The sequence below is a fragment of the Protopterus annectens genome, chromosome 2.part1, assembly GCF_019279795.1.
Source record: "Protopterus annectens isolate FY-2018-M chromosome 2.part1, PAN1.0, whole genome shotgun sequence".
NCBI classification, from domain to species: Eukaryota; Metazoa; Chordata; order Ceratodontiformes; family Protopteridae; genus Protopterus; species Protopterus annectens.
This window is the reverse complement of record NC_056729.1, coordinates 48794567-48819599: the sequence shown is the minus strand read 5'-3', so window position 1 is coordinate 48819599 and position 25033 is coordinate 48794567. Positions and strand designations below refer to the sequence as shown.

The following is a 25033-nucleotide window of genomic DNA, read 5'->3' as shown; positions in this document are numbered from 1 at the left end:
GAGTCCTCAGCTGAGGATATTCAGGATTTTCCTCCCTATTCTGATTCGGATGCAGAGGATTCCTGTCCTTCTGCTTCTCCTCCAGAGGATTTTTCCTTTTCTGAAACCTTGCACTCCATGAGGGAGCATTTCAAGTGGGAAGGTCAGGATTTTTCAGATTCTCGTAAGAGGCTTAGGGAATTTTTGCCACAACATAGACCTTTGGCTATTCCCCCTGTTTTAGATGTTGTTCAGGATGTTTTTTCTGAAGCTTCTCTTAATCCTGATTCTTTACCCCCTGCCCCTGTCAAGCCAGACAGGTATTACAGAGTTCCAGAGGCACATAAATATTTGTATAAGGGTCCTAGAGCTGACCCGGAAACTATTATTCAAGGGCCTAAGGGTGTCAGGGCTTCTGTAGTTAAGAATCCAGTTCCTCTGGATAAAGATTCTTGAGCTTTGGATAGGTGGGGTAAAAAAGTGTATACCTCCTCCACGTTAGCTATGAGGGCTTTAAATTGCCAGTTTCATATGCTGAAGTATCAGAACTTTCTGTTAGGTCAGTTGAAATCTAAGGTAGATGCTTTATCTGAGGGTATAGAGTGTAAGGAATTGCAGGACTTAGTTCATGCTTCAGATCAAGTTGGTAAGCATTCCTTGCAGTGTGGCTTCGATGCTCTTCAGGCTTCTTCCAGGGTGGCTGCTACTGGTTCAGTTATTCGTAGACATGCCTGGCTTAAGGATCAAAATTTGTCAGAGCATGTTAAAGCTCGAATTTTGGATGCTCCTCTTCAATCTGAAGTTCTTTTTGGTTCTCCTGTGGAGTCAGTTTTGAAAAAGATGGAAGACAAAGCTAAGTCTATGCAGACCTAGGACATGGAGTTCTCCTGCACAATCTTCTGGTGAGGGCAGGGGTCAGCCTTTTCGTAAACAGACCCAATGACCTGTATCTCCAGCTGCCAGATTCTTCCTGTCTGGCAGCTCCTCTAGGAGGAAAGTTGTCACTTTTCAAACAAAATTGGCATTTGGTCACCCAGGACAAATGAGTGTTGGACATAATAAATCAAGGCTACAAGTTTTATTTTCACACTTTTCCTCCTTTCAAAGGCATGCCAGATGTACCTCCTCAGCAAAGGCTGGAGGCTCACAAACAAATTTCTTTGCTTTTGCAGATGGGGGCAATCCAGGTAGTACCGCCATCAGAAATAGGCCTAGGGTTTTATTCTCGCCTATTCCTTGTGCCAAAGAAAGGAAACACTTGGAGGCCAATTCTGGATTTGTCCATTCTCAATACTTACCTAGACATTCCAAAGTTCAAGATGTTAACATTACAGCAACTTCTGCCTCTGCTAGGCAAAGATCACTGGATGGTAACTCTGGATCTCAAAGAGGCTTATCTTCACATTCCTATCAGGCCCAGCTGCAGGAGATTCCTGCGTTTTCGGGCTGGTACTTTTCATTATCAGTTCTCTGCATTGCCCTTTGGCTTATCTACTGCGCCCAGGGTGTTCACAAAGGTTCTGGCTCCTGTAATAGCTTTCTTAAGACTGAGGGAATACAAATTTATCCTTATCTGGACGATTGCCTGATTCTTGCTCAAGACAAAGACAAGTTACTTCAACATCTACAGTATGTAATGGCAGTTTTAAGATGCCTAGGGTATTCTGTGAACGAAACAAAGTCCAGTCTAGTACCCTCTCAAGACATGTGCTTTCTGGGTGTGAGACTGAATACAGCCTCTCAGATGGCTTTTTGACCCCGGACAAACAAAGAAATCTTCACCTATACTTCCAGCAATTGTCAGTAATGTCCAGGCTGACTGCAAGGACAGTCCTTCAAGCCTTGGGGTTCATGGCATCTTGCATTCTGGTACTTCCCAATGCCAAATTGCATATGAGGAAGCTACAATGGTATCTCAAAAGTGTATGGACTCAACACTGCCACGATTTGGACACTGTCATTCAGATAATACCTTGCATCCAGAAGGAATTCTTGTGGTGGGCTCAGGAATGTCACCTAAACAAGGGACTCTCTGTGACCCGACCAGAGGCGAGTCAGATCTTAACGACGGATGCCTCAGACCTGGCTTGGGGAGCACACTTCAATGGGAAATGGATTCAAGACACGTGGCCTCCCAGACTACAGCATTTGCATATCAACATGAAGGAGATGTTAGCAGTCCAATTTGCCCTGATGGCCTTCAAGGACCTACTTCAACCAGGACAGGTGTTGATTCAAACAGACAACACAACAGTCATGTGGTACATCAACAAGCAGGGGAACCCATTCTTACCCTCTTTGCAGACAAGCTATGATATTGTGGGAGACTGCTCTGAGTTTGCACATCACTCTTCAAGCACGGTTTCTGCCAGGAGCACAGAACTCCTTAGCAGATGTATTGAGCAGACAAATTGTGGATCCCCACGAGTGGAAATTGGATCCTCACGTATTCCAACAGTTGACAGTGGCTTGGGGAACTCCAGACATAGATCTGTTTGCTTCTCCACTAAATTTCCAACTGCCAAAATTTTGCACAAAGATGTTTCACCCAAAAGCTTGGAAAGTGGATGCTCTATCTTTCAGTTGGAACAACCTTCACGTCTGTGCTTTCCCTCCTCTGCCTCTCCTTCCCAAGGTACTCTTGAAAGTCAGGCAGGACAAGCCTTGCATGATTCTAATAGCACCGGATTGGCCACGCCAGCACTGGTATCCTCTGCTGAGGAGTTTAGCTCAGGAGCCTCCTTGGCCTTTGCCTCTGATTCCTCACCTGTTGTCCCAGTCAATCAATCATTTTCTCAATGTCAGGGTACAGTCCCTGCATCAAACAGCCTGGCGTATTCTGTTTAGACCCTGGGGGGTCTCAGCTTCCTCAACAGGTTTTGAATGTCATTTTGGAAGCCAGACGGCCTAGTGCTAGAAAAGTTTATGCTGATAAATGGAGGAGATTTTTCCTTTGGAGTACAGCAAAGAGCTTTGATGTCTCAGTGCCTAATTTGAGTTTTACACTACAGTACCTTACTGAATTACTAGACAAGGGTTTGTCTTTTTCCTCCGTGAACTATGATTGTGACCCTCCTTTATTTTCTCACCCTTTGTTTAAACAATTTCTTAGAGGGGCAAAGAACATAAGACCCCCACGTAGAGCTCCTACTCCTTCCTGGGATCTCAATTTTGTGTTGGAAAAGCTTACTTTACCTCCTTTTGAACCTGCAGCTACGTCTGACTTGAAGTTTTTGTCTTGGAAGACTGCTTTTTTGTTGGCCATTACGTCTGCTAGGAGGGTATCTGAATTACAGGCTCTCATGGCAGTTGAACCCTTCCTGATATTCCATAAGGATAGGGTGTCCTTGCGTACTAACAAGTTATTTCTAATGTGGCCTTAAACCAGTCTATTCATTTGCCTACTTTTTATGCTGATCCCCAGAATAAAGGGGAAAAAGTCTTGCATTCTTTGGATATTCACAGGCAGTTACGCTATTATTTGAGCAGAACTAAAGAGTTCAGGCAGACTCAGCAGTTATTTATTTCTTTTGCTTTGGGTTCACAAGGGAAAGCTGTTTCAAAGCAAACTATTTCTAAGTGGATTGGCCATTGTATTGCTTTTTGTTATTCTCATCATGGAAAGGATGTTCCTGCTGGGATCAGACCTCATTCCACTAGGGCTACTGCCACATCTACTGCCTTTTTAAGGGGGGTAGCTACTAAGGATATTTTGGAGGCAGCTACTTGGAGTTCAGTGCACACTTTTACTAAACATTACCATCTCCCTCTTTATTCCAAGTCTAGGGCTGGGTTTGCCACTGCAGTTTTACAGGGCATGTTAGCAGCTCCTAATGCTTTTTAGTTTGCCAGCCTCCCTTTATCTTTGCTTTGGGATTCTACCCACAGGTTATGACTGCAGCAATGTGAGACGAAGAACATAGTACAGTTTTGTACCTACCATAAATGTAGATGTTCGAGGATCCACATTGCTGCAGTCCAATTTTCCCTCCCTCCTTCCCCTCTATAGTTTGGGGTTGCTGTGTTTCTTTTGGGATAATTATTATTTTCTCTATGTTGGTTGTGGGGTACTTTCTATTTTGGCTGTGGCCTTTCCTTTTTAGGCCTTCTGACATCTGGGGCAAGAAAGACTGAGGATATGGCGTCGGTCAGGCGCTTAAGTACTACTGCGTACTGACGTCAGCTCTGAGTGACCATGACCGACGCCAGCCTAACACTTTGGTATTCGGGCCGACTGAGGACAGTGGACTACCCACAGGTTATGACTGCAGCAATGTGGATCCTCGAACATCTACATTTATGGTAGGTACAAAACTGTACTTTTTCACACTGGTTGTCCCTTATTAGTACCAACCTAAATAGCAAATCAGTTTTTCTAAAGAACCTGGTTCTGTTGAGATAGTATTTGAGCTGTCTATGCATGGTCACAGTATGCAAAATCCTTTCTCATTGGCTCTCAGGGTGAGAGTAGATCACCTGGAGATTGATGGCCTGGTTTAAAGTAAACTCTGAAGCAACCTTTCGTATGAATGAGGGATTGTTGTTCATGTTGATGACCTCTCTCTAGAGAAGACCAGACATTATTCACTCACCATGAGTACTTGCAACTCCAGCACTCTGCACATGTCAGAGAAATGAAAAAAATCGTTTTCTATGTGGTGAACCTTAAAATTACTTGATGTGCAGGTTCAAATGGAGATGTTTAATGTTTCCTGGAATGTCTAAGGGTCAGTTCCCTTTGCTTTCTTCTATTAACCTAGTGAACCTGGGCATTCTGAGACAGTGTAGCAACTGCCTCATGTATACAGACAATCCTCTCCTCTTACCTCCCAACACACACACTTGTGACAAATGCACTTGTTTATCCAAAATAAAGCCATGCACTCTCAAGCCAAGATCGGAATAGCTGGTCAAGAGGAGAAGGTCAGCACCTGCAACACATAGCCCTCCAGAGCACCCACTATCACAGCTCTCACATAAAAACACAAACCACACACCCACCTTCCCGGAGGCTCTCTATAGAAATCTACCCAAATGGCAGAGATCTCCTAGGCAGAAACACACTCGACCAGCACAGCACAAACAACAAGACACCTAGTTCACTTACACAGTGTGCCCCTCAACCCAAGCCCTTAAGGCAAAACGGCTTACTCAATACACTAATCATAGGTGAGTCAAAAGTGAGGCACACTGATGTCCCACTCGCTAGGTCGAATAAGGAGAAGGTAACAGCTGTCTTATCAGGTGCCAGAATCTGACACAACACACGCACTCAGATCACTCCACAAGTACAAGTATGACTGTCACTGTCCATGTGGGTGTGAATGACCTGAGACGCACCTCCCTGGACTACATGTAGAGACATAGAGTAGCGCTGGGATTATGTGGGCCAGGCATGTATGACCCTAGCCCTGAGCAGCATCCTACTGTCGCCAAGAATGATACCACAGTACAAGCAGAAAATTATTGACCAACAATTGGCTAAGTGTCTGGTGTCATTCTAAGGTGATCCATCATCTGTCTGCTTGGGATGACATGATTGACGGACCTTGATGCTTTGCCACAGATGGCCTGCATCTATCACCCCTGAGTTTCCGGATGCTGGCCAAGGCTCTTGCCACCCGTATAGTGCCATTTTTAGGTGATGTTCTAAAGACCAAATTACCACCATAACATTTATAAATAAATGCAATCTGAGGGTCATGCTGCTCAATGCTAGAAGTATAAATGTCAAGATAGACTTGCTCGAAGCACTCCTCAAAATGGAGAATAGCAACATTTGTGCTGTAAAGGAGACCTGTTTTTTAAAGCAGTAGAAAGCACCCCTGCGCTACCAGGCTATATCTCATTCCACACCTTTCGGCCCCAGAACATGGACTGAAGCTCCAAAGGTGGTGGTGTCGCCATATTCATAAAGGATATACACACTTCCAGACTAGTAGCCCAGCATAACACATCCAAGACTTCAGGAACAACTAACATTGGGTAAGATGGCGATTCAGGTTGTTGCCTGCTGCAAGTCCCCAACCATGTCCCAAGACTCTCACTCCATGTTCTTTAGCACTCTGGAAACTATTAGGGTCCAACCCAACACACTCGTACTGGGGGACTTCAACTACCCCTCCATCAACTGTTAAAACTACTCATGCACCAATACACTGGCCAAACGCTTCCTGGAGTTAATCCGTTCCAATGCCCTGGACCAACTCATTCTTACCCCCATTAGAGGAAGCAACATCCTTGACCTGATTATTACTAACATGGGCAAATGTTGCTCTTCACCAATAGTCAATTCCTCCCTGATTAAATCAGACCACAAACTAGTTACCATGGAAACCCACATCTCACCCACGCCCCCTGCAAAAGTAACCACCATGAAAAATTTCTCCAAAGCTGACTTTGGACTCCTAGAAATTGTGGCTAACTTCATGGCACTCATGTCAATGGAAAATAGATGCAGGACTGCCAAATCATGCACCAATACACTGTACGACCCAACAGAACCAACACGCTCTCCTCCAAAAAAAGGAAGCCAATGTGGTGGTCCCTTGCCATTAATAAACTCTGCAACAAAAGGAAGAAACTGTTGCTGGAAAAACTCCCTTATTCGCCTCAAAAAGTTGAGATCCCTCATCAGTGCCTCTAAAGCCAGCTATAAAGGGAAAGTTGTGGCAGACACTAAAAACAACCACAAAGCCTTCTATAGTTGTATCAAGAATCTCCACGGCAATATTCAGGTTTGCTCTGAGTACTGCACAATGGTACTGCCTATACTTAGCCAACAGATATTACCAACATACTGGCCGACAGATTTATTGCCAACCTTACACCCCCCCCCCCCGAAAGGACCCAGTCAGTACCGGAGGAATGCCAGGTACCCAGCATTACTGCAGCACAGGTTAAAGCTGCATTATCCAAGGCCAAGAATACAGCTTCCATGGGACCCGACAATATCCTTGGATGTGTTTTACATGAACTACAAAGTGAGCTGACACCACATCTGTGTGCCCTATTCAATCACAGCCTCACCTCCGGCTTTGTCCCTACCGAATGTTGCACTGCTACAGTCATCCCTCTCCATAAAGGGGGAGCGACTACAGACCCTGGGAATTATCGCCCCATTAGCTTGAGGAGTCTGATATGTAAGGTTATGGAGTGCATCATGGACTAATTTACAAGGATATAGGGAATCCCCAAACTCTAGATCCCACACAATTTGGTTTTGTGAAAGGTAGATCATGCCTGCTCAACCTGATTTACTTCTTTGAGTCAGTCACCAGAGCTGTGGATGAGGGCACGGCAGTTCATACAGCCTACCTTGATCTGGCCAAGGCCTTTGATATCATTCCCCACTCAGGAATTATTGATAAACTCCCCAAACTAGGCATTAACCCTATATCACTAGGAGGGTTGCAAATTGGCTCAGAGAACCCACAGTGTGAAAGTAGCAGACTCCAAGTCAGGCTGCCGACCAGTCACAAGTGGAGTCCCAGAGGGATCTGTCCTGGATCCTCTTCTGTTTGGCATCTACGTCTTAGAAGTCCAGGCCAACACAGAGGGACTCTGGCTGACCAAGTTCACAGACTGCTGCAAACTGGGAGCCATTATTAAATCCCAAGTGATGTAGACATCATACAGAAAGGCCTCACTGAGAGCATTGACTGGTGTCGAAACCATGGCCTTAGGCTTAATGCCAAAAAATGCGTCGTCATCCTGTTTGGGAAAAACTCAGTTCCCACTAATTACCACATTGATGGGAGCCCACTGAGGGCGTTATGAGAGATCTGGGGACACAAAGCAACCAAATAAACAACCAAGTCCACAAAAGACCCCGAATCCAGAAGCCAGCAGGAGTTATCTTGATAAAGTCTCTGAACTAACGAAAGCGCTTGTATTTTTAATAAAAGTGTGTTTGTTGGCACTAAGGACTATTTCTGTTTTTGCTGCCTCTTAGTGACACTACATTTTACTGTACTCCTGCTGGCTTCTGAATTCGGGGTCTTTTGTAGATCTGGGGACACGAGTTGACAGCACCCTCTCCTTTGACCACCACATTGCCACTGTGGTGAGAAAGTCCTATGTGGCACATCTCATTACCAAGGGTTTTACATCCAGGAAGAACAAGGCCATCATCTCTCTCTACTCTTCCCTCATTAGGCCAGTCATAGAGTATAATGCCCCATTTGGCATGTACCTCACTAGATGCATGCAACAGCTGGAAAGGCCACAAAAGTATGTCAGGAAGAGGATCCTAGGCCTTGAACACGTCTTACATGGACAGACTCAAAAAAAAAAAAAAAACTCCAGCTATTTTCTGTCTCATCTACTAAGAGGCGATCTCTGCTTGACTTTTATAAAGCCATGTCTGACCTAGCTCTGTTAGAAATGCTGCATCTAAAGAAATCCCAATCCCTTCTCACCACACGCTCCAGAGACCTCAATCTCATTACCACGATCAACGGAGCATGCTGGAGGGACAGGTTCATAACCCAGAAACTGTCCATGCTCTAGAATAGACTTCCTACACATGTCAAGCAGAGCACCTCACTGGCCCTCTTCAAGAGAAATCTTGATGAGTTGATGGCAAACAAAGTTCACTCGGGGGATAACGCTAGTGGCTCTACTTGACAGAGGCACTGGGAACTAACGGACGGCACAATGTCAGTGCACTTCCATGGGCTAGGCTTGTAAAGACTCCAGGACCATTAGCCTAGTACACACCTATGAACAAAGTTGAGATCCCCTGAAGGAACAGCCAGCTTGCTTGGAAGGTGTCTGGTGCAACACTGTCTTTTAGAAACTGTTTTACTAAAAAGATCATAGGCAGACTTGCTGAAGCTAGCGACAAAATGCACCTTGATAGTCTGTGAAAGGCCAGAGGCTAGTAACTCTCACATTTAAACACCAGTGGTACATAATCTCTGATAGGTCCCTAGTTATGGACTAGATGCTAAGTAGGAAATCTCTCCCACTTGCCAACACAAGATTTTCTAGTAGCAGGTTTTCTTGCCTCCATTATTACCTGATGCACATCCTCTGAAAAGATGTGCCTAAAAGGTGTTAGAGCAGAGTCTTCTGGGCAGTACATTGAAGTTTGTTTAGAATGGGGTATATTTAACTTCCTGTCTTGTATGAGCCGGTCCAGTTTTTATAGAAGCTTGTGGTAATTACCCTTGGTCAGCTCCATAAAAAGAACCAAAGTTGCCTAGGGCAAATGTGGGTTACCATAATTATTTTGGAGTCTTCCAAATCTTTAGTATTACCCTTGATATTAATGGAAAAGGTGGAATGCATAAAGGAGCATTTCCTTCAAAGGGGAATGAAAAAACATCTGTTTTCCTAGCCTGTTTGTATCTTGTCCTGGGGCAGAATCTGTTTTGAAAGGAGGTAAACAGATCTACTTGCGGTTTTGCCCACGACTAGATCAATTCCTGGAAATCCCCTTCCTTGATTTTTCCATTTCTGAGAGTCTGTTCTGGACTTTCTCAGCTCATCTGCCTCTGTGTTTGGCTCTGACAGAATGTAAGCTGCTGGAGGATTAAGAATACTGAAGGGCTATCTCCCAAGCGTTAATAGCTTGCATGCTTGTGTTGAAAGTACAGTCTTATGCCCCCTTGCTTGTTGTACATCACTGGGGTGTTTGTAATCACCTGGAGAGGTGTTGGGGACCATAGACGATGGATAGATTTTAAAACCACATCTTTTGTAGATTTCTGCTTTGATCTGTCTGAAGAATCCCAAAGGCCTTGCACCTTCACCTGCATGGAAACTGCCCAACAAAGCAAAATCTGAGGCATCTCATTACAAATTGACTTGGAGGTTGAGGAGAAGGGAGACTTGTATTTGTAGTCTCCAATAGAGCAGTTGTTTTTTTTTTTCTTTACAAGGCCCAAGGGTGGGATCTGAAAATCCAGATAATGCAGATGTTGTCCATGTGTGTTGAGAAAGTCTCAGTGGTATGTATGTATGTATGTATGTATTTATAATGTGTAACCTGGTAAGAGGAGTCATGATTACCATAGATGCTATGAATACCAGAATTCTGAGAAACACACTAGCTGAAGTCTGAAACTGAGTTGAGAAGCTCAGGGGATTCCCAGATAAAATATAATTTCTCCTGTGTCAAAAAGGCCTTTTTACTGCAGTGTGTACATAGTGCATTTTAGCAAGACAGTTCTGTGTGTCGGGGTCAAGGATTATTGAGCCATTTATCTGGAATCCTGGATTTGTCAGAAAGGAAGTCTGTATCAAGGACTTTTAACATGTAGGAGAAGACTGCAAATATAGGCAAGTCATTCAAATTAGGAAGTATGTGCTTGTGATTCAGTCTGCAGTGACATATGACTAGACAGACACTTCGTATAACAAAAACAAAGCCTTGTCCCTCTTCTGTGTATTATACAGGAGGTCACTTTTGCCTTTTCAGATCATCTACATGTTCACAAGTCCATGGAACATGTTGGGGATAGGTATGTATTGCAGGTAATTCCACTTCTGTGGAACCATCTTCAACTGCACATAAAGCAAAGTACTTATCTCTACATTACCAATCAATCTGTCTAAATTAAATTTCAGTACCTGCAAATTCATCCTCTGTTTAGTACCTTTGTGCCTCATGGATAGGGGCAATGTGTAAATCTCATATCATATGTTTGTTCTAAAACTACTATAAGAATGTAAAGCTAGATCTGATGTCGCCCTTTTCATTCTTCCTCACTATTGGGTCACGGATCTGACCCTCTTATCTGACTCTGCCACATTTTTTCAGACTTGAGTGTGGTCTTGAGCTCCTCCTTCTACCCACAATGCTCTACAAACTCTATGGATTCCTCAGATCTCATTTGCCACCTATCTGGTACAGACATGGATTTTTGGTCTCGAGTGAGAACTGCTTGGTTTGCTGTTAAGCTAAGTCAAGTCCAAGTTATGTTAAATATATAATTTTCTTATAATCCTCGGAAATCAGTGATATAGTAAGTACCTATGAAACTATGAGTACTTGAATGTTTGCCCTTTTGTTTTCCACAAAAGCATTAGCAGACGAGGTGCACACAAATTAAAATGCAATGGAAAAATCAGGATTTTCATTAGGGGACAGCACATTTCCACAACTGTACATTAAGAATGAGTACTTACCTACTCTACCTTTTAATGGGAAAGTTGTGGTGACGGTAAAGTGCACTACTGTCAGTAACTTAGTAGAATATCCACTAAGTGACATCAGCTGTTACAGCCCTGGGTGTGGGGATGTAAGGCAGTACTATGTAATTCTGTCCTTAACCTGTATTCATTCTCCCACTTCCAAGAAAGAGTAATTGGAGCAAGTCATTCAAACTGAAGGTATAGAAATTTCACAGCATAAGAGCAAGACATGCTTTTAAATATGCTAGTGATTAATATTTTTCTTTTTTTGTGATTGGTGATAGCTTTTTCTCCAAGGAGCAGCAGCCTTTGGTATAAGAATAGTAAAAGGGGAGGTGGGGCACATAGGGGCATGTTTCAGTGCAAAAAAATGTTAGACTTTGCATTTGTTTGAGAAGTTGTACGGCCCCCTTGTATTTCTCTCATAAGCACTTGTATACTTGGGCTGTCAGATTTAAGCACTTTTAATTTGGGGAGTTGTTTTCAAGTGATGTAGCCTTGAGTAAACATAGTGAGTCCTACATAGTCTCCAGTGTTATGAATCGGGTGTAAGTTTTTGTATATCGTATTTAGTAGTGTTGCTGTAAAATTTTCATTCACTTTTGATTTGTAAAATATGTGCTCAGTCACTGTTAGGGCTGAATGATCTGGCTTGACTGAAGGTGGGGACTAGGAATTCTTTTCTGGGTTGCATGTTATTTCAATTTGTTTTTCAATTGAATTGTACAGGTTGTAGGTCATGTTAAAGGTGGAAAAAGTTTTGAAATGATTTATTGTGGTCTCATTTTTTCATATCACAAAAACCTGGCATTTTAACATGGGTGTGTACTCTTTTTATATCCACTGTGTAGATATTTGCGGAATTCGTGTGTGTGTAAGGTAATTTTTATTTACATTTTGGTGGTGTTCAAGCCACATTTAGGCAGGCCAAAAGGACTATTCACATGTGCCTAGCCTTTGTTTTCATGTAGGTTGAATGTCTCTGTTGATGCCAATTAGCAGTAGGCAGATGCCTTTTTCCCTTAACCGATTGTATTAGAAACCCTGATGCCAGAAAGAAGGTCTTTCTTACTATAAAAGAACTAAAGTTTGTATTTTTTTCTTTCCACAGGAATCCCTCTTTGGTCTCGAAGAGGCCTAGGTACAAGTTTAAAACCAGAAAATAAGGTTAGTTTTTTGAAATATTTAAACTTGTTTCGGGAGTAAATATTTATCAGTATGTACATAACAGATTACAAACATGAAAGTAAAGTTGCATTTTAATAAATGTGTGTTTGTGTGTATGTATATATATATATATATATATATATATAAATGTATGTGTGCGTCTTGCGCATGTATAAATTTTCATTGTACTGCACAGTGGTACAGCAGTGCTTCCTTCTCTTAGGTAGGTAGACATCCTTCTTGGCATCAGCATGCCTGTGCTAGTTTCATTTAATTTTTGACAGTAAGAGAAACTGAGCTATTAATTGATTTTTACAGTAAGCATCCATCAGTTCATTTTATAAGTCTGGCTGTTATTCTCTTTATTTATAGAAGAGAACAGGAATTTATTTTACAGTTGTCAGGGCACATGGCAATTTCTATTGTTAACAGATGCAATTTTTTATAGAAAGCAAATTCCTCATTTTCACATTCAGGGATTTTGTTTAGGGTAGAACAGTGGTATTTTCCTGTCCAGATTGTATTGGGTTCAACCAGAAGACCTTTTAAGCAGAGAACAAAAATCTCTCAAGCACCTTCTGAACCAGAAAAGGCTGTGTGCCTTGTCCAGTGCTCCCATACATCACCCATAGGTTCATAGGTTCATACTAGGCTATCTGCCCTAGGGCATTTATAAGCCTAGCCAGAATGTGTTTGGCTTTCGCCACCAATTTTAAATTTATTTTGCTATGCCCTTTTTCGAGGTTAGTATACTGTGCCTCTGTCTAACAGTGACACAGAAGTGATACCCGGGGTAAGCCTACGATCTCCCATCCACTCATCAAGATTCCTCTTGAAGAGAGTCAATGAGGGACTCTGCCTAACCTGGACTGGGATTTTATTCCAGAGTGAAGGGAGCCTCTGGGTTATGAATCTGTCCCTCCAGCATGTCCTATTTATTTCAGTGCTGAAGTTTAAGTCTCTCGATCGCGTAGCTCTATGGGATTTGGATTTTCTGAGGTGCAGCATGTCCATTAATTCCAGGTTGGACATGGCTTTATACGTCAGGCACAGATTGCCTCTGAACAGGCGGTATGCCACTGAGTAGAGCTGGAGTTTCTTCAACCGGGCAGCATATGGCATCTGTTTTCAGCCCTTTGATCCTCTTGGTGAGGTACTTTTGGGGTCTTTCCAGTTGCTGCAGGTGTCTGGTAAGATACATCCCAAAAGGGGCATTGTACTCAATTATGGGCCTGATGAGGGATGAGTAAAGAGGCACGATGACGTCCCCTGATCTAGATGTGAATCCCTTCATGATTAGGTGGGCTATATAAAATGTTTTTCTAACCACTTTGGCCACGTGGTTGTCAAATGAGAGATTGCTATCAACTTGGGTCCCCAGGTCCCTAATTACTTCTTCTGTACTTAATGGATTACCACCTATGTGGTAATTTGTGGGCACTTTGTTTTTGCCAAAGGGGATGACTATACACTTTTTGGCATTTAGCTTGAGGCCATGGCTCTGGCACCAGTTGTCTGTTTCTATGAGGCCCTTTTGGAGGATGCTTGTGTCAGCTGGAGAGTCGATTATGGCGCCCAGTTTGCAGTCATCTGCGAACTTGGTCAGCCACAGTCCTTCCGTGTTGGTCTGTACCTCCGAGAAATATATACCGAACAAGAGAGGTCCCAGGACTGAGACTTGTGGGATACCACTTGTAACTGGTTTGGAGTCTGACATGGCTCCAGCAATTCTAACCATGTGGGTTCTGTCCTTGAGCCAGTTTGCAATCCATCTAGTGACATAGGGGTTTATATTTAAGCTGGTGAGCTTATCTATAATGCCTGAGTGGGGTATTGTATCGAAGGCTTTTGCGAGGTCCAGGTAGGCTGTGTGGACCCCCTTCCCCTCGTCAATGGCCTTGGTGACTGTTTCAAAGAAATCAACCAGGTTTAAGAGGCAGGATCTGCCCTTAACAAAGCCGAACTGGGTAGGATCCAGTGTTTGTAGGTCCCCAGTATCTTTATTTATGAGGTCCATGATTATCCTTTCCATAGCTTTGCAGACCAAGCTAGTCAGGCTTATGGGGCGATAGTTTCCAGGATCCATTGAGGCACCACCTTTATGGAGAGGGACCACTGTTGCTGTACGCCACTCTTTGGGCACATATCCTGTAGTAAGGCTGAGACTGAACAGTAGTTTTATGTTTGGGTTTAGCTCTTCTTGGAGTTCATGTAGGATGCAGCCCGGGACACCGTCTGGTCCCATTGATGCTGTGTTTTTTGCTTTGGAGAGGGCGGCTCTTACCTGAGCATCTGAGATGTCAGGGGGGCAGCACTCTGCTGGGATAAATATTTGCCCTTTTGGTGGGGGGGGGGTAGTTTGCGCTGAACCTGTCAGCTAGGATGTTGGCAATGTCTGTGGGTTCAGTGTATTTTTTGTCATTTTGGACTAATTCTGAGCATATTTGGGAATTACCACCCAGGTTCCTAACATAACTAAAGAAAGCCTTGTGATTATCCTTAGTGTCCTGTGCAATTTTTCTCTCGAAGCTGGCCTTAGACAATTTTATGTGTGCCCGTAGTTTTTTGCTAATACTGATCAGTGATGCCTTCCCTTTTTGGGATTTTGCTCTATCATTTAGTAGCTTCCTCCTTCTATTGTATAGTTTGTTTATGGCTGGGGTCCACCAGACAGGACATCTGTCTTTGGAGGATTGGGTCTTGGTTTTATTTGGGATCGCATGATCCATGCATTCCTGAAGGTGTTCACAGAATGCGTTTATAAAGGATTCTGCAGTCTGGGCCTTATTTTCCACAGGCCTGGGGGCTTTGAAGGATTCCACCTCAGTTTTGAGGAGTGTGAAATTTGCTTTAGAGAAGTTTTTTACTGTGGTTTTCTGGGCAGGGGGTGGGGTCGGGATGTGAATATCCAGTGAGATTAGTTTATGGTCTGATCTTACCAGTGAGGGATACACTTCTGGTCTGGAGCATAGAGTCCCCATGTTGGTGATGATCAGGTCCAGTATGTTTTCCCCTCTTGTGGGAGTGGTAACAAGTTGTTCCATAGCATTTGAGTTTATAAATTCTAGGAACCTTTGGGCTAGGGTGTTGGAGCTAGAGTAATGCTCCCAGTCTATGTTTGGGTAGTTGAAGTCGCCCAATATAATGGTGTTTGGAGAGACCTTCATATTTTCCAGTGTTCTCAGGAAGGCCGAGTGGGGTTCCTGGGTTTGGGAGGGTGGTCTGTAGCAGGCTTTAAACTGGAAGGCAGTTTTACCCACTGTTAGTTGCACATGGATAGTCTCTGATGCTTCGTGCTTTGCCACCAACCTGGAGGTGTGGGTATCTTTGATGAATATCGATACTCCCCTCCTTTTGTGGTTCGGTCCAAGTTTTGGGGCGAAAAGCATGGTATGAGGTATAACCTGGTAGTGCTGGGGTGCTCTCGGAGCCCTGAACCAGGTTTGTGTTACTGCACAGATATCGATGTTCTCCATGCTAAGGAGAGTTTCGAAAGTGCATCTTGAGGTTTAGACTTCTGGCGTTGAGTAGCATTACTCTTAGTTTCTTATCCCTTGTGATACCTATGGAGGTGGGTTTGTCTTTTGAGCCTTGCCTAAAAAAGGCACTATGGGGGTAGCAAGAGCCTTTGCCAATATCCGAAAGCCCAGGGGTGACAGGTGCAAGCCATCCCTAGCGAAGCATCGTGGCTTGTCGAGCATATCATCCCAAGCTGACAGGCATTGGATCCCCTTTGAATGACACCATGTCATTTGAGGACACCCCATTTAAAAATGTGAAGACGTACCCAGAAGAAAAGGGATCCTGGTAGGACAGTGGCATACCTTCTGATTCTCAAGGGTGTCTGGTCTAGTGAGGCATATTTGCAGGCCCCCAACCCTGACACCTTTTTGGACAGAGTGTTCTGGCAATGCCCTTCATGAGGCCCCCACACTCCCAGAAGAAAGCCTGCTCTTCTGTGCTGTGAAGCTCTTCAACACCCACCTCTCTGAGGGTGTCTGATTCTGGCATTTACCTGTATTATGACAGAGGCCATGGGCTGAATCCTCTGTTTTTGTATGTGTAAATGTCTGCAGTCCAAAAGACAAAGTCCTCAGTACCCAAAGTGAAGGATTACTGTGATGCACAGAAAAGGTATGGAGAGCTTCAGTGTTTACCAGAGTGAAAACACTCAGCCGATCCTCTACTGATGGAAAAGTATGGTGGACACTTTCAGCACTTTATCTTGGGACATGGGTTTCCAGCCCTGCTCTCAGGAATTCCAACTGCTTATACAAGGTTGTCAATTACTGTAGCTACCTGTCTAAGAACCCAATTTCTGATTCAGCCATGGTGTCCATGAATTCAAGCAAGGCATCTTATAGGACTCCAGCCAAGAATATTTTTCCCAGTGTTGAGGAAAGTAGAGTAGTTGACTGGCTTGGGAAGAAGGTCTACACCTTTGCTACCATGTACCTTCAGGGCTCTGAACTACCAAACTCTTGTGTTAATGTTTCAAGATTTTTACCAAATGAAGGCTAAACTTGAGAGGTAGAAGACATGGTCTGTAGAGAGAGAAGGTGATGGAGTCAGAAGCCTTTCTCTCCAGGTTGGCAAGCATTTTTCAGGTATGGCTGTGAATACAGTGAATGCATCATGTTGGGTAGCAACAGCAACAAGGTCAATCACCAGGAGGCCTACCTGGCTTGGAGATACAGCACCTTCCAGGCCATGCGAAAGCATAGCTTCTTAGTGCCATACAAGAGAATGAGCTACATCATGGACCCAAGTTGAGCAGGTGATGTAAGAAACTGTAGAAGATGGGGAAGAAATGCATTCAGTGAAAAAACTGATGTCCTCCTATTCCTATGTTGCAGTATTCTAGTTGTGGGATTTCCTGCCCTCAGGTGACTCGTACGTCAGCTCCTATGCAAAAGCTTCAGCTGGGTGGGATGTCACACTTAAGGCCATAAACCAGGGGCCTTAAATGTGATGTCTGCACACACAATCCTCAGAACTTTTGAGGCGCAGACCGACACATTGTGTGTTTGCTGCTTCTCATCAGATGTCTCAATAAAGCTAAGTAACGGTTGGGTTTTGAATTTTTCATATCCAATTGTAATTGCGTAGGCTTGGTTTGTTGTAGCAATTTATAGTGGATGTCAGGTAAAAAGCATAAATGCCAATGCGGGTGCCAGATACCCCATAAAGACGCCCATAATAAGTGTTATTTATTTTTTTGCTTAGGCAAGAAGTACGGCCATTCTGCGTGATCCATTTGTCAATTGTTTGTGCCGAAGAACCCTACTCAGCCATCTGGCCGCACTAAACATCTTCTTAGAAAACCAGTCCCTTAAGCGGTTAGCCCCAAGAATGGATCCCGCCTCAGAACCCCAAGCTTCAAAGGCCTTCTTCGCCTGCCGCTCTGCTACTGGATGCCCCGCCAGCTGCTGATTTAGGAGCCGAGGGGCACCCGATGGATCAGTCGACTTCAATGGCGACCTTTGGTGAAGCTGTTGCTCAGCCGACGACAGGCACATCCTCGGAGCCTACCCAGACACCTGACTACTGTCGAGGTCGAGGGGGAACCAGATTCTGTGGTACCTCCTACCGGGATCCAGACTTCTGATATGGTTCCTACTAAGCCTGATTCCAGGCCGGTTCCAGCGTCCACCCCAGCTAAAAAGAAACAGAAAACCAAGCATGCCTCCTCCACTGCAGAAGGCCTACCAGACTGGCAGTCTTTCACTTCTTCCCTGATGCAGGCCTTTATGGCCCTTGGGCCTTCAACCTTATCCCCCACTACTTTACCTTTGCTCAGCCTTAAGCCTGCTTCATCTTGTTCCCTCCCCCCCCATGACATCTCAGGTTAGGGAAGGGCAGCATACTACTACCTTTCCTCCTCAGAGGATTCAATATCTTACACCTCCCAAATTGCTTCTCCCCAGGAGTATTGTCCTTCTGATGAGGAATCTATTGAGGGGGATTCTCCCCCTGAGGGTATTACATTTGGTGAGACCATCACGAAGATGAAAGACTATTTCAAATGGGATACCTCACAAATGACTGAGACCCAAGAGAGGTATTTTGAGCTTCAAGTTGAATCCCCCCTCCCAATCTGCTGTGCCTCCAGATGTTCTTCGTGGTTCATTGTTGCAGTCATCACATTTGGGTTATCTGCTTGCAGGTAAGCCCTTAGTCGGCCTGATTATCAAAGTCTTGGGTCCTGCGTAGGTTGTTTTCTTTACCTTGTGTTTTGCTTGTGTTCTGCTTTTAACTGCATATTAAAACTTCAAAAGACACCACAGCTCTGTCTCTTGTGCATCAGGCATAAGTTAGAACTGATCAATTAAGGACTCGTACATAAGATAGAAGAGGCCACTTAATGTTAATCATTTGTGAACTGAGTGGGTGGAGCTAGGAACTAAACTTTCTGTTTAAGGGGTAAAATAAAACATTTCAGAGCTTTATTGGGAAGACTCACCCAGACTCTGCTACACTTTGCTGTGAGGGAAAGGTTGGTTTGCTTTATATTTGTTGTATTTTGTATTAGTTTATTGCCTTTTTATATTTTGAGTACTGTGATTTGTTTTCTTTACCTTGTGTTTTGCTTGTGTTCTGCTTTTAACTGCATATTAAAACTTCAAAAGACACCACAGTTCTGTCTCTTGTGAGTCAGGCAGAAACCCCCCCCCCCCCACGCTGTCATTGTCGTGTTCTTAAATACCACTGTCTTTCTAGTTACCTGCCTCTTATGTTAATTTGACCATATGTCTCATTTCCTCACTGCTTTCACTGGCTTGTGTGAGTAAGTACAAAATTATCATTTTGTGAAATCACTCCCCTTCAACTATTTAAATTTATTGGCCATTCTACTGTATTCCATAGTACCGGAATACAAAAGTGATCACCCTCTTTCAATCTATCTTGCCGTTTTAAAAATAGTGACTCTCCACTAAAACTTAACTTATGAGACAGGTAAAACTTAAGATGGTCTTAGTGTTTCGCTGTTGCAGTCATTACATTTGGGTTATCTGCTTGCAGGTAGCCCTCAGGCAGCCTGATTAACAAAGTCTTGGGTCCTGCGTTGGTTGCTCTCCCTTCTTCCATGATGTCAGGGGTATAAAACATGCAGCCGACGCCATTACATAAGTCTTTCTTACCGTGCGGTGCCCGAAGCAGTTCACAAGTGCCGGTCGGCCGACTCCTGAAATTTTTGTTTTCCAGTTTCAGAACCGAAGTCTTCAACTAAAGCGAAGTACCCAGTTGGAAAAGTTTTTTCTTGCTCCTTACCAATGTCAGTAAAAGTTAATAATTGCATTACTTGTGGAAAGCAAATACCTCCTAAAGATTTTCATTTGTACTGTATTCCTTGCCTAGGCCCTGACCACGACGTACATTCCTGTCGGTTTTGTGCTTTATTTAATCAGCGAATTATCCATCGTATGTATATTTTCACCTCTAAAAGTTTTGGTTCTCTGTTTAATTTTCCATAAATTTCTTCTGTTAGCCATCCGACTACTGGGATTCCGAAAAAATGCAAAGATAGACAGAGACAGGCCGCCAAGGTCCAAAATTGCTGATGATGCTTCTCATAATCCATTCGCCAGTTCGCTGGTACTAAGTGAGGTGCTTTTGCAGCCCCTGATAGCCGCTACTTCTGATTCGCATGCCTCTACTGAGACCCATTCGGAGTCCGGAATGCCGCAAGATGCTTCAGCTATGGAACCTGCAGATGTCTCTACCTTGGATGACTTCTGAGGGTGTATTCAGGCCTACGGACTTGCATGTTAAACCGACGTCTGCTTCTTTACTTAGGCCTAAATCTTGATCCATGCCTAAAAAAACGATGCCCAGGCTACATGCTCAGGCCTTTATGCCTAAAAAACAAATAATGATGGCTGAAGATCTAATAACTCTAATCCGGCGTAGCAACCCCCCCCCTTCTAAAAGGCCTAGGACTGAAGTTGATTGAGTCTTCTGATCAGGATTCTGTTTCTGATTCTTCTAATGATCTGAATTTGCCCTTATCTACTTATGAAGATTCTGATGCAGAGGACTCCATTCCCTGTGCTTCCCCTCCTGAGTATTTTTCTTTTGGGGAAACCTTATGTATTCTAAAGGGAGCATTTCCACTGGGAAAGCCAGGATTTTTCTGATTCAAAAAATAGGTTGGGGATTTTCTTCTATTACCTCAGCATAGGCCTTTAGCTATTGCTCCTGTACTAGACATTGTTGATGCTTTTTCGGAATCTAGTTTGGACCTTGATACCCTGCCTCCTGCTGCCAGAAAAACCTGACCGATACTACATTGTCACAGAGTCCCACAAGTTCCTTTTTAAAAATCCTATTGCAGATCCAGAGACTATTTACAGGGGCCCAAGGGCATTAAGGCTTCTACTGCTTAAAATCCTACCCCTTCTGATAGAGACTCCAGGGCACTGGATAGATGGGGTTAGAAGGTTTACACTTCTGTAACCTTGGCCATTAGAGCTTTAAACTGACAGATGTTCATCGTGTTACACTGCTGCAGTCATTACACTAGGGTTATCCTGCCGTCAGGCGGTCCTGCAGTCGGCCAGAGTTCCAAAGTCTTGGTCTGGCGTCGATTGCTGTCGCCTCCTCCTCCCTGATGTCGGCCGTCTCCTGAGATTTTCATTCCGAATCCAGAACCGAAGTCTTCTACAAAGCTAAGTACCTCGTTGGGGAAACTTTTTTTCTAGCCTCAGACCGATGTCAGTAAAAGTTAATAACTGTACTTCTTGTGGGAAGCAAATAACTCATAAGAATTTCCATTCCTATTGTAGCCCATGGCTAGGCCCTGACCACGACGTCACTGGTTGTCGGTTTTGTGCTAGGTTTAACAAGCGCACTATTAAACGTCGGTTTGATTTTGCCCGACATTATTTTGGTAGAAAATTCAATTGTAACATGCTGTCGGAACTTCCGACGACCGTAATACACAAAAAGCGCAAAGATAAGGATAGGCATCAGAGGCCCAAAACTGACTACGAAGTCTCTTCTAGGCCAGTCACCGGTTCTCCGGTTTTCAGCGAGGCGCCTTCGCAGCCCCTGACGACCGCTTCTGTAGAACCACATGCCGCCTCTGACTCCCACGTGGAGTTGGCTGTGCCTTCGGACGCACAAGCTGTTCAGCTTACCGAGACTAACCTTTCAGAGGGATCCGGAGTAGCTGAGCAACCCACAGCTACAGAGGGTGTCTTCAGACCTACTCAGTTAAGCATTAAACCCTCAGCTAAGTCTAAGCCTCCTTTAAAGTCAAAGAAACAAATACAGAATTCTCCAGGACAGGCCTCCATGCCTAAGAAACAAATGCTCAAAATGGCCGAAGACCTAATTACTCTGATCAGGGGGTCCCATCCCCCTCCTGCTAAAAGGCCTAGACAGGATGCAGACTGACTCATCTGACCAGGTGTCCATCTCTTCTGATTCATCCTCAGGCCTAGGATACTCTGTACCCCCTTATGAGGATTCTGATGCTGAGGAATCAATTCCATCAGCCTCACCGCCTGAGGACTACTCCTTTGGGGAAACCCTACATAGCATGAGGGAGCCTTTCCACTGGGAAGGCCAGGATTACTCAGAATCCAAGAAAAGGCTCAGAGACTTCCTTTTGTTACCTCAACACAGACCCCTTGCTATTCCGCCAGTGTTAGATATTGTGGATGATGTTTATACTGAATCCAGCTTAAATCCTGATTCCTTGCCTCCAGCCCTGTTAAACCTGACAGATACTACAGAGTCCCTGACTCACATAAATTTCTGTATAAAAGCCCTGTCTCTGACCCTGAAACTATTTCTCAGGGACCCAAAGGAGTTAAGGCCTCATCAGCCAAGAATCCATTTCCCTCTGACAGAGATGCCAGAGCATTAGACAGATGGGGAAAGAAAGTGTATACGTCTGCAACTTTAGCAATGAGAGCCTTAAATTGCCAGTTTCACATGCTAAAATATCAGCAATTTTTACTGTCTCAGTTAAAACAAAAAATGCTTCCAGAATTAGATCCTCCTAATTTTAAAGAAATGCAGGATTTATTGCATGCAGCTGAACAAGTGGGAAAGCATACTTTGCAATGTGGTTTTTGATTCTCTAGAGGCCTTCTGCAGAGCAGCAGCTACAGGCTCTGTCATTAGAAGACATGCTTGGTTAAAAGAACATACATTACCAGATCATGTTAAAGCAAAATTATTGGATGCACCTTTGCAGCAGGATGTGTTATTTGGAGTTAAGGCAGAAGAGGTATTAAAGAAAATGGAGGATAAGGCAAAATGTATGCAAACGGTGAAGGATTTCTTACAGGTTCAGCCTCCTAGATTTAGCAGAAACTGGCCAACTAAGAATTGGTCCTTTCCAATTACAGACAGACCTCAAAGGGGAAGATACAGACGTCCAAGAGGTAGAGGTCAAACACAAGGTCCTTACAGGGCTCGACAATGGGGGGGGTTGCATCAGGCCAGAAAGAAGGGGAAGACAGTCCACAATCATATAAAAAGCAGCTCCAATGACTTCCCACTACAGCTGCCAAACAAATCCTTCTTGGCAGCCCCCTTGGGAGGAAAACTGCCACTCTTCTACCACAATTGGCAAATGATCACCAAAGACAAATGGGTTCTCAACATTGTATTTCAAGGTTACAGGTTCCACTTTCACACTCTGCCAAGGTTAAAAGGCATGCCAAATCTGCCACCAAATCAATGGGCAGAAGCTCAAAAACAAATTACAGCACTCATGGATATGAGAGCTATTCAAAAGGTACCATCACAGGAGCAAGGACAAGGATTTTACTCAAGACTCTTTCTGGTACCCAGAAAGGGCAAAGCCCTGGAGGCCCATTCTGGATCTTTCATCTCTAAACACTTACCTGGATGTTCCGAAATTCAAAATGTTGACATTACAGCAGCTTCTTCCCATGCTGGGCAAGAAAGCTTGGCTCGTGACTTTGGACCTCAAAGAGGCATACCTGCATGTCCCTATCAGACAAAACTGCAGAAGATACCTCAGATTCATAGCTGGTTCAATGCACTACCAATTCTCTGCACTGCCCTTTGGCTTATCTACTGCGCCCAGGGTCTTCACAAAGTGCCTGGCACCAGTAATTGCATTTTGCAGACAGAAAGGAATTCAAATTTATCCGTACTTGGATGACTGCCTGATTCAAGCAGAGAGCAAGGACATTCTTCTAAAGCATCTGGCATTTGTAAAAAAGTTATTAAGTTGCCTAGGGGAACACAGTAAACGAAAAGAAATCAAAACTAGTGCCCTCACAAGAGATTATATTCCTGGGTGCCAGCTTGAACACAATGGCCCAGATGGCTTGTCTCACGCCAGACAAACAAAGACAACTGACTCTGGCAACAAAGACCCAGCTCCCTGCAAGAAAAATTCTGCAGACCTTGAGTTACACGGCATCCTGCATACTACTAATTCCATATGCCAGAATGCATATGAGGGAAACTACAATGGTACCTAAAGAATGTATGGTGTCAACACTGTCAAAGTTTGGAAACAGTTATACCACTAATCCCTTGCCTTCAACAGGAGTTTCAATGGTGGGCTCAAGCTTGTCACCTCAACAAGGGACAGCCTTTTACACAACCCACAGCCAGGCAAACACTGACAACAGATGCATCGGATTACGCCTGGGGAGCACACATGGCAGGAAAATGTATTCAGGGCACTGCAGAACAAAGGCATCTTCACATCAATCAAAAAGAGATGCTAGCTGTACAAAATGCGATTATAGCTTTCAAGGACCTGCTGCATCCAGGACAACTACTACTAAAGACAGACAGCACCACAGTTATGTGGTACATAAACAAGCAAGGGGGCACTCACTCGTACCCCCCTATGCAGACAAGCTATGACCTTGTGGAACACAGCTGTAAATTTTCAAGATGTTCGTGTTACACTGCTGCAGTCATTACACTTGAGTTATCCTGCCATCAGGCGGTCCCGCAGTCAGCCAGAGTTCCAAAGTTTTGGTCCAGCGTCGGTTGCTGTCGCTTCTTCCCTGACGTCAGTGCACCAGGGGTATACAAGATGCATCCAGTGCCATTTTCTTCAGTCTTTCTTGCCGGGCCCGAAGCAGAAGCAGTTCGCAAGTGCCGGTCGGCTGACTCCTTGAGATTTTCGAAGTCGAATTTCAGATCTGAAGTCTTCAATAAAGCTAAGTACCCCATTCGGGAAACTTTTTTCTTGTCTCAGACCGATGTCAGGAAAAAGTTGTATTTCTTGTGGGAAGCAAATACCTCATAAGGACTTCCACTCTTACTATATTCCATTCCTAGGCCCTGATGACAACGTCAGTAGTTGTCAGTTTTGTGCTAGATTTAACAAACGCACTATAAAACGTTTTGATTTTGCTTTGCACTACTTTGGCCGAAGGTTCAATTATACTATGCCGTCGGATCGACCGACAACCGCAATTCTGAAAAAACGCAGAGACAAGGGTAAAGACAGGCATCCGAGGTCCAAAACCGAAGACGAAACCTTTTCTAGGCCAGTCGCTGGTTCTCAGTGAGGTGCGTTTGCAGCCCTGACACGCACTACCTCAGAGCCACAGGCCGCCTCCGACTCCCACAAGGAGACAACTAGGCCTCTGGAAACTCAAGGTATTGGGCCTACGGAAACTAATCCTTCAGATGGGTCCGGAGCCGCTGAGCAGGCATCGGCTTCTGAGGGTGTTTTCAGACCTTCACAACTTACCGTTAAAGCAACAGCCAAGACAAAAACACCATTAAAGAC

General features: G+C 44.2%; 1 protein-coding gene across 1 annotated transcript in view; it reads left to right on the top strand.

Annotated features, from left to right (window-relative positions):
* LOC122793961 overlaps nucleotides 1-25033 on the top strand; it is a gene marked incomplete at its 3' end in the record, with an annotated part of 2396194 nt that overhangs the window by 1159328 nt on the left and 1211833 nt on the right. The window contains 1 exon segment of the mRNA XM_044062016.1: nucleotides 12233-12288. Within this exon segment, the coding sequence (XP_043917951.1) occupies nucleotides 12233-12288 (56 nt within the window).